This window comes from Anolis carolinensis, chromosome 2 (assembly GCF_035594765.1).
Source record: "Anolis carolinensis isolate JA03-04 chromosome 2, rAnoCar3.1.pri, whole genome shotgun sequence".
NCBI lineage: Eukaryota > Metazoa > Chordata > Lepidosauria > Squamata > Dactyloidae > Anolis > Anolis carolinensis.
The window spans coordinates 19,800,219-19,816,720 of NC_085842.1; the positions used below are offsets into that span (position 1 = coordinate 19,800,219).

Here is a 16,502-nt window from a genome sequence, read left to right on the forward strand (position 1 = left end):
CAGGCCTGCAGTGGAATCATTGGTTACCTAATCCAACTCCATGCTAAAGTACAGACCCTGTATTATTTATTTTTATTATTAAGCATTTCAGGATTACATCTTTTTTTTCCTTTTCAAAAATATACAAAGCCACTTTCAAGTCTGCAAAGTTTTAAAACTGCACCGTCGCACGACTCCCCAAAATGACTTCTAGAGTTCCCTGCATCCTCCTGGGTTGAAAAGAACTTCTTCAAAAAAGCATATTTTGGGTGCTCCAAATGACCTAAATACATAGATACAGGTGTAATGGGGATGCCAGGGCTTGAACCTGCAACCTCTGGCTTGCCACTGAATCCAAGAGACGGAAGACGTCCATAGAACGGGGACCGAAATGGTAAAAGGCATGAAAGCCAAGCCCTATGAGGAGCGGCTTAAGGAGCTGGGTGTGTTGAGCTTGGAGAAAAGGCGGCTGGCGGGACACAACAGTAAAGGTAAAGGTTTCCCCTGACATTAAGTCCAGTTGTGTCCAACTCTGGGGATTGGTGCTCATCTCCATTTCTAAGCCAAAGAGCCGGCGTTGTCCATAGACACCTCCAAGGTCATGTGGCCATTGGCATGACTGCATGAAGCACCATTACCTTCCCACTGGAGCAGTACCTATTGATCTACTCACATTTGCATGTTTTTGAACTGCTAGTTTGGCAGAAGCTGGGGCTAACAGCAGGAGCTCACCCCCGCTCCCTTGTTTTGAACCACCAACCTTTCAGTCAGCAAGTTCAGCAGCTCAGAGGTTTAACTTCCTGCGCCACTGAGGGTAGGCAACCTTTAAAACAGTGGTTCCCAACCGTTGGGCCTTCAAGTGTTTTGAACATCAACTCCTAGAAATCCCAGCCAGCTTACCAGCTGTTAGGAACTGTGGGAGCTGAAGTCCAAAAAACCTGGAGGCCCCAAGGTTGGGAACCACTGCTATAAAAGGATGCCATACTGAGCTCATTTTCTGCTGCTCCAGAGGTAGGACGTGGAGCAATGGATTCAAACTACAGGAAATTCCACTGAAACGCTGTGAAGAATATCCTGAAGTAAACACTGTTCAGCAGCGAAATACACCACTGCCTGGGAATGTAGTGTAATGGAGTCTTCTCTAGAAAGTTTTTCGACAAAGGCTGGATGGCCACCTGTCAGGAATGCTTTGATTGTGTCTTCCTGCATTGCAGAATGGGGTCTTCTGATTCGATCTCAACAGTTTTAATATTGGGTTGCTGTGCCTTTTCCAGGCTGTATGGCCATGTCCCAGCAGCATTCTCTCCTGATGTTTCACCTGCATCCAGCTGGAATGATTGTAAAACATGGGACTGTAGACAATATCCTCTTAACTAATGTGTTTTTTTGTTGATGAATCTAAATAATGTTTTCAGTGGGTTGCTGTGAGTTTTTTGGGCTGTATGTTGGGTTTCGAGGTTGGGGGGCCTGTAGTTTTGTTGTTTTGTGGGTCGCCGTGATGCCATCACTCCTTTATATATATAGATATAGATGTCTTAATTGTGACGTTTATCCTGCTTTCAAATCTATATAAATAAAAGAGTAATGGAATCCCAGCGACCAACAGAACTACAGGCCCCCCAGCCTTGAGATTTGACAACACAACCCATCGTCCATGCCTCTAGGTTGATACAACAAAAAGAAGAGAAAAATAAAGTCCTAATTAGAAGGAAAGGAATAATAGGCCTGGGCTGTGGCGCAGGCTGGAGAGCAAGCCAGCTGCAACCAGCTGCAATGAATCACTCTGACCAGGAGGTCATGAGTTCGAGGCCCGCTCGGAGCCTATGTTTGTCTTGCCTTTGTTCTATGTTAAAAGGCATTGAATGTTTGCCTATATGTGTAATGTAATCCACCCTGAGTCCCCTTCAGGGTGAGAAGGGCGGAATATAAATGCTGTAAATAAAATAAATAAATAAATAAATAAATACAGCCTGAAAAATTCACAGCAACCCAGTGATTCTGACCCTCAACAACATATTTTTTATATTTTTCCTCTTTGTGGATTGTCTGATACGGAGAAAACTACGGTTGAAAATCTCTCATGTAGGAAGCACTTATCCATTTTTCCCTAGAATCGAGCCTTGCATGAGAAGCAAGTTATGCGTTAGAAACGAGGTTCGTTCTTCACACGGAAGACTTGCGTAACGCTTCCGCCTCTTGCAAAGAGCGGCTCATTCCATGGGAAGCTCTTTCCAGGCGAAGCAGTTGCAGGTCTTCTTCCTGGCGTGGATCCTCTCGTGCTTCATCAGGTGGGACTTCTGAATGAAGGTCTTCTCGCAGACGGAGCACTTGTAGGGCTTCTCCCCCGTGTGCGTCCTCACGTGGACCGCCAGGTTGGCCTTCTGGCTGAAGCCCTTGCTGCAAGCGGAGCACTTGAACGGCTTGTCCCGGGTGTGGATGCGTTCGTGAACCATCAGCTGACAAGTACTTCTGAAGTCCTTCCCGCAGGCAGAGCACATGTGCGGTTTCTCCCCCGAGTGGAGCCTCTCGTGGAAAACGAGGTCCGGCCTTTGCGGGAAGCACGTGTCGGGATACGAACACGGGTGCGCTTTGTTCTCCCTCGTGTGGATCCGCTGGTGTCGCTTCAGGTGGTCCTTGCGGCTGAGCATTTTCCCACACTCCGCACACTGGAAGGGACCCTCCTGGCTGTCCGCTTTCTCACATATATGGAAACCAGGACCCTGTTTGAAAGCTTCCTCAGTCCCAGCGTGCAAAGCTGACTTTGGCCACTCATGGGTGTCGCTTAAGGCCTCCTTGTCAGGCGCAAAGGAGATTGGCCTCTCTCCCGCCATCCGAGAGCAATGGTCTCTCAGCTGCCTCAGGGATCCATGTTCCTCTTCAAGGCCATGGACCTGGGGAAAGAGCTCCCCAACCGTTTTTCTGGGTGGTTCCACTGGCTTGGGTCTCTCCGGCTGATACTTATGTTCTTCACATTCCCCAATTTGCGTGTAATCTAGTCAAAAAATAAAAAATAATAAAGTTGAACAGTCCAACCAAGACAAAGTGTTGTTGAAAGCTTTCATGGCCGGAATCACAGGGTTGTTGTGTGTTTTCCAGGCTGTATGGCCATGTTCTAGAAGTATTCTCTCCTGACGTTTCGCCCACATCTATGGCAATACCTCACAACCTCTGAGGATGCCTGCCATAGAAGTGGGCGAAATGTCAGGAGAGAATACTTCTAGAACATGGCCATACAGCCTGGAAAACACACAACAACCCTGTGATCCTGGCCATGAAAGCCTTCGACAACACATTAAAATATCCTGTTTTTTTATCATGGGAAAGCAGAGTGAAAAGTAGTAGAGTCTCACTTATCCAACATAAACGGGCCGGCAGAACGTTGGATAAGTGAATATGTTGGATAATAAGGAGGAATTAACAAAAAGCCTATGCAACATCAAATTAGGTTATGATTTTACAAATTAAGCACCAAAACATCATGTTATACAGCAAATTTGACAAAAAAAATGTAGTTCAATACACAGTAATGCTATGTAGTAATTACTGTATTTACGAATTTAGTACCAAAATATCATGATATTTTGAAAACATTGACTACAAAAATGCGTTGGATAATCCAGAACCTTGGATAAGTGAGTGTTGGATAAGTGACACTCGACTGTATATGGTGTATGTTCTCTATCTCAAAAACTAGAGATGACAAATTAATAGTTGGAGAAGGAGACAAGAACATGGAATAATACAGAAAATATAAGAAGATAGATTATTAGGTTTTAAAATTAGAAGACAATACTATTCCTCTTTTTGTTATAGAGTATACATGGAATTTGTAAATTTTTAATAATTTAAGTAATGTGTTTAAGGACAATAGAGATACAAAAATTAGATGTAACAATTATAATTTTGTACCTCCGTCTATGTAACATTAAAGACTGAACTCTGCATTTTTGCCTCTTTTCCGGCCACAACTCTTCATACTCTGCTTGCTGAGAGCTGAATGCTCAACTGTAAGTATCTTGTTTGTATTTTTGGATGCTCTGTTGTATTTTTGGGAGTTTTCCCTAACACTTCCTTCCCTTTTTTCCTTTTTACATGACTGTTCCTTTTTTCCTCTAGTGTGAAAAAAAATATGGAAATAGTCAATAAAAATGTTATTTAAAAAAGCTAGAGCTGGGAGTGGAAAACTGGTGGCATGTTTTGAATCAGCAGGTCAGTTATATCGAGAAACAGATCTAACATTTGCAGCACCAAAATGTGTAAATAAGATTAATATTAGCAAAACAATAACACTATTGGTACACAGTCATAGAAGTAAGAGTGCTAAGTCAAGGGCATCCTATGACCAAAGATTTCAGGGCCAAAACCTCAGATGTAGGGATGACTGTTAGTGATGCCATGGGCCTGATGACATTAATCATGCATAATACCTTAACCTTCAACTACACTTGCAATTCGATTTTATAAGAAAGCTAACAAATAACACATACACATTTTTCAAGTCAATGCTCTCACTTTGAGATTCCTCCCTCTTATCCTAAAGACTGAAGATGATGAGCAAAACCTTGAGATCTGATAATCCTAGCCAGAGTATTAAGAGTAGTAACAACACCCTTCCTCTAAGGAGCTTAAGACAATTGTTTATTGTTGGCCTCTCATTTTATCTTACTATTCATATCTTGCCTCCTTATCCAAAATATTCAGTACAGGAATTCCACAGCATTGGGCTGTTCATTATGTTTCAGGCTCTTTGGGCCAAACACACCTAGTTCCTTTGAGCTTTCAAAGGATGGTCATGTAGGAGTTTCATTGCATTGAAACACTGGTGCGTAAGCAGCTGTACTTACTTAAAAGCACAGCATCGCTTCTTGGTCTCGTTTCCCTGCATAGCAGTTGTGGCCGGAGATCAGATGAACAACCAGAGAAACTCACAGCCATCTCCACGAATGGCGTCAGCATCTGAAATGAGAGGGATAGTTATTGCCTGAAAAGAGAGGCACCGCTTGAGGGCCAAGATGGCACATCAGAACCTGGAAAGGTTACTTCCCTGGACAAACAAAACCAACTGTATAATCCTACACTTTGGCAATAAAAATGAAATGCACAGATAGAGAATGACTGGGGAAAAAAATCCATGTGAAAGGGATCTCGGAGTCTTAAGAGACCACAAACTGAACATCAATCAATAGTTTGATGCAGTAGCTGAAAAAGCCAATGCGATTTTAGACAGCATCAATAGGAGTATAGTGTCTAGAGATGGGGGAAAGCCATAGTCCTACTTTATTCTGTTTTGGTTAGGCCTCACCTAGAATAACCCCGTGTCCAGTTCTGAGCACCACAATTCAAGAAGGATGTCAACAAGAGATAGGCGACCAAAATGTCCAGAGATGGGTGACCTAAATGACACAGGTTTGGAAGCTAAGCCCCATGAGGAACGTCTGAGGGAGCTGGGTACGTTTAGCCTAGAGAAAAGGAGGCTGAGAGGGGAAATGATGCCCATTTCTAAATATCTGAAAGGATGTCCCATTGAGGAGGGGGGGCAGCTTGCTTTCTGCTGCTCTGGAAAATAGGATACGAATTGTAGGAAAAGATTTCCTTGTGATTTCCTTTATTTCATCACTTTTAAACTTATTTATTATGCAATGCTTTTGACCCAAAATAAAAGAAAAGAAAAAGAGATTCTACCTAAACATTAGGAAGAACTCCTTAAGGGCAAGAGCTATTCAGCAGTAGAATAAGCAGCTGCCTTGGAGTGTGGTGGAATCTCCTTGTCTGAGAGTTTTTAAGAAGAGGCTGGATACCCATCTGTCGGGAGTGCTTTGAACTTGTGTTCCTGCATGGCAGAATTGGGTTGAAGTGGGGTTGAAGTGGATCTCCTTTGTGGTCTTGTCCATCTCTCTGATACTATGATTCCATGGCCACAACTCCCATTACCCTTCATCCAGCATAGGCAGTGGCCGGGAATTGAAATATGTAAGGTTTTGAAGCTCTGGAACCGGCTCACACTTTGATTGTTAACGGCAGATAACCATCTCATTCTTAGGTTCTACTGCGCTTTAGGAATTTTTATAATTTTTATACTCTTACAATTTTATTAGTGGGATTTTATATGCAGTGTTGTTTACACTTATGTCTTTGTATTTATACTCGTGTATTGTTGTTTATGGAGCTCCCGATGGTGCAGTGTGTTATAGCGCTGAGCTGCTAAACTTGTGGACTGAAAGGTCACAGGTTCGAATCTGTGGAGCGGAGTGATCGTCCACTGTTAGCCCCAGCTTCTGCCAACCTAGCAGTTCGAAAACATGCAAATGTGAGATCAATAGGTACTGCACCAGCGGGAAGGTAACAGTGCTCCATACAGTCATGCCAACCACATGACCTAGGAGGTGTCTATGGACAAGGCCGGCTCTTAGACTTAGAAATGGAGATGAGCATAAGCCCCCAGAGTTGGACACAACTAGACTTAATGTCAGGGGAAAACCTTTACCTTATTGTTGTTTATATGTGGCACTTGGAGTGCTTCTATGAGCCGCCCTAGAATCATAGAATCGTAGAGTTGGAAGAGACCTCACGGGCCATCCAGTCCAACCCCCTGCCAAGAAGCCCTGAGTCCCTTCGGGGTGATGGTGGCGGGGTACAAATAAAAATGTATTATTATTATTATTATTATTATTATTATTATTATTATTATTATTATTATTATTAAGATGCCTGTCTCTTTATAGATGGATTCTGCAGTCTGGTTCTGCACTCAGATGACATCTTAGACAAGAGGAAATTCAAGTACCCTCCCTTCAAATTTGATTCAGAAGCCATGGGTAAAGAAGGAATGCTCTTGCTATAATAATAATAATAATAATAATAATAATAATAATAATAATAATAATTTATTTTTCTATCCCGCCACCATCTCCCCAAAGGGACTTGGGGTAGCTGACATGGGGCTAAACCCAAACACAAAAAAATCTGATAAATAAAACCAATATAAAAACAATATCAACAGAACATTCAGATATAACAAACAAATTAAAAACACAAAATACAAAAACACCATAGGAACCAGATAGGGAAGGTAATAAAAACGAACATCGCCATCAATGGATAAAATACCCAAAACACCTGGAGGGCCCAAGTTTGCCCATGCCTCCTAACTCCAGCAAATATGGAGATCTGGCTGTTGCAGATAGTATACAGCTGTGCAGTATTATAGATTTAAAATCCTTGTTTGCGTGTTTTGCCTCTACTGTGAATTAAAGCATCACTATACATCTCCGCACCTGTTTGTCCTCTCTTTCGTCCTCTTGCTGCCGGAGCTGGAACTCCTCGGCCAAGGCCACGGCCTGTGCACAGGTCTCCGGCCCGTGTTCCCGGACCCACCTCTGCATTTCCCGAGGCAAGATGGTCAGCAGCTGCTCCAGGACCAGCAGCTCCAGGATCTGCTCCTTGGAGTGCCTCTCCACCCGCAGCCACCCACGGCACAGCTCCCACAGCTGGCTGTAGGCCCCCCGCGGCCCCTCGACCTCCCGGTAGCAGAACCGGCGGAAGTGCTGCCGCTGCTTCTCCCTCCGGAGGGTGTCCTGGCGCAAGATAGCCGCCTCGACCTTCCCGTAATCCTCCCGGTCTTGAGCCTCCAGGCTGTGAAAGGCCTGCTCGGCCTCCCCGTGAAGGGCAGGCATGAGGCGGACAGCCCACTCCTCCTTGGGCCACCGGCAGGCTTTGGCCACTTGCTCGAAGGAGGCCAGGAAGGCCCTGGTGTCGTCCCACGGGGCGGCCTCCTCCATGAACGGCGGGCCTCCCCATCCGGAAGAAGGCGATTCAACCCTCTCCAGGAACTCATGCCATTGGTGATCCCACCGCTGGAAGTGGCCATCGTCTTTCTCCTTTTTAATCCGCTCTTCCAGTCTCTCCTGCGGGAACATGCCGATATTCCTGGCCTGCAGGACATAGGGTCCCTCGAAGCCGTTCCTTAAGATGCTGCTCATGGGGTCTTGTTCCTCCATTTTCATCTCAGCAACCTTCAAGCCGGTCTCCTTGCTAGAGTCCTAAAAAGGTTAATAAGAAAGAAAGTGAAGACCTGGCTATGCGAACAAGCGTTCAAATAATAAGTTTCGTTGGCTTCGACTCGGTCTGGACTAAGGTTTATGTACAAGGTTTTGTGGATGAATGGCTCAAGTATTTTAAATGTTTTTAATTGCTTATGTTTTATTCTTTTGTATTGTTGTATACTGGCATCGAATTCTGCTGGTTTTGTAAGCCGCCCTGAGTCCCTTCGGGTGAGAAGGGCGGGATAGAAATTATGCAAATAAGTAAATAAATAACAGAATAGAAGAACTCTACTGTCATTGTACATTGTGACAATGCTGGCTCCTTGGCTTGGAAATGGAGAAGAGTACTGCCCCCAGAGCCAGAAATGAGCACGGCCTCAACAAACCAGAAATGAAAGGAGAAGCCTTTGCCTTTGTTTGTGTTGTGTGTCTCATCCTATGTGATTGTAACAAGGCATTGAATGTTGGCCTGTAGTAATAATAATAATAATAATAATAATAATAATAATAATAATAATAATAATAATAACTTTATTTTTATACCCCGCCCCATCTCCCCGGAGGGGACTCGGTGCGGCTTACATGGGGGCCGAGCCCGAAACATACAGCAATAAAACGATAAAACAAATATTCCAACAGTAAAACGTCAATATCAATAAAACCATCATAAAAATCAACATACAGTATAAAAATGTTAAATGGCCTGTGTCTGCTTTATATACTGTAATCTGCTCTGAATTGTTGGCAGACACCTGCTCGGCCCCACAGCCTTTATCCTGTGGGGTCGCGCAGGGCTCAATACTGTCTCCCATGTTATTTAACATCAACATGAAGCCGTTGGGAGAGATCATCCGGAGTTTTGGAGCTGGATGTCATCTGTACGCAGATGATGTTCAACTCGATCACTTCTTTCCACCTGTCACTAAGGAGGCTGTTCAGGTCCTGAACCAGTGCTTGGCAGATATGTTGGCCTGTGTTGGATGAGGTTATACTCCCCCTGAGGACACAGGTTTGCAGTTTGGGGGGTTTAGTTTTTACCTTTGTCAACTTGATATAGACTCAGGGTCTATTCCCATCCCAATTTGCACTTCCAAGAATTTGCAGCACTTTATCAGTCACCTCGTGTTTACAATATTTATATGGTGCACCTTACCCAGTCTACTTTTACAACCTCTCCATTTTAATCCATGTTTTTATTAGTTCTTGTCATTTGTTTTTATTGGCTAATGTTTAAATTTTTATAATTGCACATGTCTTTTGTCTATTGTTGTGTTTTATGTTGCTATTGTTTTTATTCGGGCTTGGCCCCATGTAAGCCGCCCTGAGTCCCCTTTGGGGAGATAGATGTGGGGTATAAAAATAAAGTTATTATTATTATAATTATTCTCCTGGACTCATCACTGAGGCTGGAACTCCTAGTTTCAGCAGTGGCCACGGGAACATTTGCACAATTAAAACCTGTGTGCCAGTTGCTCCCGTACCTTGGGAAGTCAGACTTGGTCATGGTAATCTACACTCTGGTTACATCCTAAATAGACTACTGCAATGCTCTCTATGTGGGTTTGACTTTGAAGACTGTTAAGAAGCTTCATATGGTCCAACGGGGAGCAGCTGGATTGCTCACCAGAGCGACATACAGGCAGCATACAATCCCCCTGTTACATCAGCTCCACTGGCTGCCAGTCTGTTATCAAACACAATTCAAAGTACAGTACTGGCTTTATAAAATCCTAAACTGTTCTGGCCAGGCTTACCTGTCTGAACAGATCTCCCCCTATGTCTGGGGAGGCCCTGCTCTTGGTCCCACCTCTGTTGCAGGCGTAATTGGCAGGGATGAGAGACTGGGCCTTCTCAGTGGTGGCCCCTCGGCTATGGAGTTTCCTCCCCAGGGATATTAGATGAGTTCCCTTCCTTCTGACCTTCCATAAGAAAGTGAAATTTTGGCTTTGCAATCAAGCCTTTGCAGATCTTGTGCAACAGATATGAAATGATGTGCAATTGACTCTTGGAATGGTCCAGACTATGTTTGTGGATTACAGGATTAATTGTCAATGTATTGATTTAAATGTTGTAAGTGTTTTAATATATTTATAATTCTATTTTTAAATGTTTATATTAATTGTACATTGTTTTAAGGCATCAAATGGTTGCCTATGTGTAAAGCCGCCTTGAGTCCCCTCCAGGGTGGAGAAAGGAGAGGTAGAAATGCCGTGTGTGTGTGTGTGTGTGTGTATGAAAACCAATTGCCAAGCATAAATAAATGTGGGTACCATTTATATAGGCCCGGGCTGTGGCGCAGGCGGGAGAGCAAGCCAGCTGTAATTAACTGCAATGAATCACTCTGATCAAGAGGTCATGAGTTCGAGGCCCGCTCGGAGCCTATGTTTGTTTGTCTTTGTTCTATGTTAAAAGGCACTGAATGTTTGCCTATATGTGTAATGTGATCTGCCCTGAGTTCCCTTCGGGGTGAGAAGGGCGGAATATAAATGCTGTAAATAAATAAAATAAATAAATACCATTTCTTTTCTTAAAGGATATAAATTGGTTTCCTCAATTGGTCATAATCCAATAGGTGATGATCCTAACAGGTCATAATCCTCCATTTGGTTATGTGACCAGTGATTAACCAATAGGCAATAGGCTATAGTCTCTAATAATAATTTTTTAAAAAAATATTTATTTATATTCCGCTTTATCTCTCCGGAGGACTCAGGGTGGATTCCAACAAACAAAAAGGCAAACATCCAATGCCTCAGTAGTAAGTATAAACATAATAACCCAAAATAACCCCACACAAGAAAACAATTTATGACGAGATACCTATAAATTAAATAAAAACATAACCTATCAAAAATTAAAACTAACATAAAATGTAAACATAAAACATTATTATTATTATTATTATTATTATTATTATTATTATTATTTATGAATTGATTTACAGGGGCCAACGAAAGTCCACAAAGTTATGTATGTTGGTTGTGTGGCCAGCAATGTTAACTGGGTTAACATGGTCTGACACAGCCTAAATACAGTAGTAGGTTTCAATCAGAGGTCTGGCAGTGGTTTCTTATCATCTAATCCTCCTCCTCTCCTTATGCTAATGAGCAAAAAATCCAGTTTCTAACAAGATCATGTCTATCCAAGAGGTTATCCAATATCTATATATTTGAATTGTGTATTGTACCCCGCCTTGAGGCCCGAAAAGATGTGTTTAAGAAGTACAATTTTCTCAATTATGTTTTAATTTTATATCAGTGTATTTTAATCTAGATGTTTGTAAATAGTTTTATGCTTTTATCTATTTAATTATGTGGTATCCCGCCTCAAACCTTCAGCAGAGATAGGTAAGAAATAATTTCTTTTCTTAATGTGTCTATGTCTTGGTTTTGGTTTTTTAACTATATATCTTGACTATGTCTCCCACCATTTATATCCTTTTCCACTCTTTACAAGAGACTTAATGGTTTCATATTTTTATCTATGCATTTTGACTATGTATCTCACCGTCATTGTTATTTATATGCCACCTTTTCTCTCTCAAAAGAGACTAACAGCAAGTTAAATTTAAAACCCCAAATATATAAGAATTGAAATTGAATTAAAAATAGGAATATTAAAAATAATGTTTTAATTATTATTGTGTTGTTGAAGGCTTTCATGGCCAGAATCACTGGGTTGCTGTGAGTTTTCCGGGCTGTATGGCCATGTCCCAGAAGCATTCTCTCCTGACGTTTCACCCACATCTATGGCAAACACCCCCAGAGATTGTGAGATCTGTTGGAAACTAGGCAAATGGAGTTTATATACCTTTGGAATGCCCAGGATGGGAGAAAGAACTCTTATCTGTGTTGTCGAAGGCTTTCATGGCTGGGATCACAGGGTTGTTGTATGTCTTTCGGGCTGTGTGGCCATGTTCCAGAAGTATTCTCTCCTGACGTTTCGCCCACATCTATGGCAGGCATCCTCAGGGTACCTCACAACCTCTGAGGATGCCTGCCATAAATGTGGGCGAAACGTCAGGAGAGAATACTTCTGGAACATGGCCACACAGCCCGAAAGACATACAACAACTCTTATCTGTTTGAGGCAAGTGTGAATGTTGCAACTTGATAATAATAATAATAAACTTTATTTATACCCCGCTCCATCTCCCGAAGGACTTGGGGCGGCTTACACTGGGACAAGTCCAAAACAGTATTACATCAATAAAAACAGTGACACAAAAAAAATCACAGTATAATAACACATCTTACAAAAGTGAAAATATCAGAGAAAGAGATTGAGGAAATTATAGATAATTTAAAACCTGGAAAGACCCCAGGATTGGATGGGCTAGGACCTGAATATTACAAAAATATTATAAAATATTATTGATACCTAAATTAAAAGATGTATTTAATAGAATAACAAAGGGAGAAAAAATTCCACCATCATGGGAACAATCGTTAATCACTTTAATTCTAAAACCTAATAAAGACCCTACAGATCCAGGATCGATCGTACAGACCCATCTCATTCCCCTGCCTGGGGGAATCCTTTGTTGGGAGGTGTTAGCTGGCCCTGATTGTTTCCTGCCTGGAATTCCCCTGTCTTCTGAGTGTTGCTCTTTATTTACTGTCCTGATTTTAGAGGCTTTTTTTATTAATACTGGTAGCCAGATTTTATTCATTTTCATTTAATATATATTATATATTAAAATAAAAGCATCGTTTATTATTATTTAAAGGATGCTTTTGGGCGCACACACCGATATGGGGCAAACACACATACATATATGTATTGTTTACACATGTGTGCATATGTATGATATATATATATATATATATATATATACATAAATATACACACACACAAACGCACACCACCCTCCTTTGGGCTGCTTTGCTCCCTTTCCTGCTTCTTTCCCCTTTCCCCCTCCCCTGTGATGCAATAACCCAGTTCCCCCCCCCCTTCCCGTTGCCATTTGGAACATTCCGGTTCCCCCCCTTTTTTTGTTTGTTTGTTAAGTTCAGCGTTCCAACTCACCCAGAGCGCCGCACAATAGCCTGGAGTGCCTCACGGGCTTGGCGGGGGCGGGGGCGGGGGAGGAGGAGGGAGGAAGGGAGGGAGGGAGGAGAGCGTGAGAAAGTTCAGTTTCCGGGGGCGGGGACAAGGACACAAGGGGGCGGGGCTTTGGTGGTGACGTCCTTCTCCAGCTACAGAAGCGGTTGCGGAGATCCCTCTCTCTATCTATATACAGCCGGCTCTCGGTATCCACGGCAGAGAAGCGAGATGGAACGCTGGACTTTACAAAAAAAAGGAGGGGGAGCGGAATGTTCCAAAAGGGGAAGGGGCGTCATTATTGCGTCATAAGGGGAAGAGAGGCAGAGAAGGAAGCCTCTCAACCCAAAGGAGGGCTGTGCATTCATATACTGTATATATTTATAGATATATATATATACACACATTTATTTATTTATTTATTTACAGTATTTATTAAAAAATCCAAATTTATTTAATGCTTACTTAGACCATAGGTCTTTCGCATGCAAGACAAACAAACAAATACACAAAAGCCAGACCATCAAATCTATATATATAAAAGAGTGATGGAATCCTGGCGACCGCCAAAACAACAAAACTAAACACCCCACAACCTCGAAATTTGACAACACAACCCATCATCCACGGCTCTAGGTTGATACAACAAAAAGAAAAGAAAAATAAAGTCCTAATTAGAGGGAGAGGAATAATTGTTTTTATCCAATTGCTGCCAGTTAGAAGGCTAAGCTCCGCCCACTTGGTCTCCTAGCAACCCACTCAGCCCAGGGCACAGGCAGAGTTAGGCCTCACTTAGGCCTCTTCCACACTGCCTATAAAATACACATTATCAGATTTTAACTGGATTAGATGGCAGTGTAGACCAGGGGTCCCCAAACTAAGGCCCGGAGGCCAGATACGGCCCTCCAAGGTCATTTACCTGGCCCCCGCCCTCAGTTTTAGACTTAGGCTTGCCCAAAGTCTGAAATGACTTGAAGGCACACAACAATCCTAATTAACTTGACTATCTCATTGGCCAGATGCAGGCCCACGCTTTCCATTGAAATCCCAATAGGTTTATGTTGGTTAATTTTTTTTAAAAGTATTCTTTCGTTGTTGTTGTTGTTATACTACAAATTAGACATGTGCAGTATGCATAGGAATTTGTTTGTATTTTTTTAAATGATAATTTGGCCCCTCAACAGTCTGAGGACCATCAACCGGCCCTCCACTTAAAAAGTTTGAAGACCCCTGGTGTAGACTCAAGGCCCTTCCACACAGCTATATAACCCATTTATAATCTTATATTATCTGCTTTAACTGGATTATCTGGACTCCACACCTTTACCCTTTACCTTAACTACCACCAATTCCTCAATACTTTATTTCCCATACCACCATACTTCGCCACAGCAACGCGTGGCCGGGCACAGCTAGTACTGTATATATTTATAGATATATATACACACATTTATTTATTTATTTACAGTATTTATATTCCGCCCTTCTTTCTCACCCCAAAGGGGACTCAGGGCGGATCACATTATACACACATAGGGCAAACATTCAATAAACATCAGACAGAGACAAAGACAGACGCAGAGGCAATTTAACCTTCTCCTGAGGGGATGTTCGATTCTGGCCACAGGGGGGAGCAGCTGCTTCATCATCCACTCTGATGGCACTTCCTCATTCCAGGTCGTAACTTAGTTAAACTTGCCTCCCCACTTTTTTATAAGTGGTACCTTATTTCCTACTTGATAGATGCAACTATCTTTCGGGTTACTAGGTCAGCAACGAGCAGGGGCTATATTTTTATTTTTAATTGATGGGTGCTCACCCCGCCACGGGCTGGCCTCGAACTCATGACCTCATGGTCAGAGTGATTTATTGCAGCTGCTCAACAGCCTGCGCCACAGCCCGGCCCCTATATACAGCAGAGTCTCCCTTATCCAAGCTAAACGGGCCGGCAGAATGTTGGATAAGCAGATATGTTGGATAATAAGGAGGGATTAAGGAAAAGCCTATTAAACATCAAATTAGGTTATGATTTTGCAAATTAAGCACCAAAACATCATGTTATACAACAAATTTGACAGAAAAAGTAGTTCAATACGCAGTCATGATATGTTGTAATATCCAACACTCGCTTATCCAACATTCTGGATTATCCAACGCATTTTTGTAGTCAATGTTTTCAATACATTGTGATATTTTGGTGCTAAATTCATAAATACAGTAATTACTACATAGCATTACTGCATATTGAACTACTTTTTCTGTCAAAATGATGTTTTGGTGCTTAATTTGTAAAATCATAGCCTAATTTGATGTTTAATAGGCTTTTCCTTAATCCCTCCTTATTATCCAAGATATTTGCTTATCCAACATTCTGCTGGCCCGTTTATGTTGGATAAGTGAGACTCTACTGTATATATATATACACACACACATATATACAAATGTAATGTGCATAATTAAGACTGAGTTAACAACAAAACCACTGGGCCAAATCACACCAAATTTGGCCACAATACTCCTCACTTTCCAAGGAGTGACCATAGACAGAAAAAGAAAGAAAGAAAACAAACAAGAAACCAGAGACAATGCCAGAAAAATCCCATTGTTACCCAACTTGAATACCATTGAATAGCCTTGCAGCTTCAAAGCCTGGCTGATTCATACCTACGGGACTCCATTCTTGGCCAACTTGAATACCACTGAATAGCCTTGCAGCTTCAAAGCCTGGTTGCTTCATACCTAGGGGGATCCTTTCTAGGCCACCTTGAATGTCACAAAGAAAACCCCCACTTAGGACTATGCCACAGCAACGCGTGGCTGAGCACAGCTAGTATACACACACACACACACACACACACACACACATGAGACTGGGGACCCGGCGGTACCCGGGTTTTTAGAAGAAGGCGTTGTTTGTTTTGGCATGCTAGGTAGTATCACTTAAGCTTGGTCCAGATCCATCGTTAGCTGGGTTCAGTGGCCTCTGGATAAGGGTGAACTACAATTCCCAGATCCGAAGTCAGTCGCCCCCAAACAGGCCTGTATGCACAGTGGGCCATGTAATATTAATTACCGTATAGTGATATAGTATAGTATAGTAATTTAATGCTAATATTGTGCTATGGTAATAATATAATATATTGTAAAGATATAATAATATAATATATTGTAAAGATATAATAATATAATATATTGTAAAGATATAATCTATATATATAAAAGAGTGATGGCATCACGGCAACTCACAAAACAACAAAAGTACAGGCCCCCCAACCTCAAAATTTGACAACACAACCCATCATCCATGCCTCAAGGTTGATACAACAAAAAGAAAAGAAAAATAAAGTCCTAATTAGCGGGAGAGCAATAACTGTTTTTTATCCAATTGCTGCCAGTTTAGAGGGCTAATCTCTGCCCACTTGGTCGCCTAGCAACCAG

At 42.2% G+C, this 16,502-nt stretch overlaps 1 protein-coding gene across 1 annotated transcript; it reads right to left on the bottom strand.

Annotated features, from left to right (window-relative positions):
* Positions 1 to 49: 49 nt before the first annotated feature.
* LOC103282409 (zinc finger and SCAN domain-containing protein 31) lies at positions 50 to 15,318 on the bottom strand. The gene is made up of 4 exons (XM_008125085.3): positions 13,050 to 15,318; positions 7,254 to 8,018; positions 4,824 to 4,935; positions 50 to 2,971 (listed from the first exon to the last, which is right to left on the bottom strand). Exons 2-4 carry the CDS (start codon positions 7,980 to 7,982, stop codon positions 2,190 to 2,192), a joined length of 1,623 nt encoding a protein of 540 aa, XP_008123292.1. The 5' UTR covers positions 7,983 to 8,018; positions 13,050 to 15,318; the 3' UTR covers positions 50 to 2,189.
* Positions 15,319 to 16,502: the final 1,184 nt, after the last annotated feature.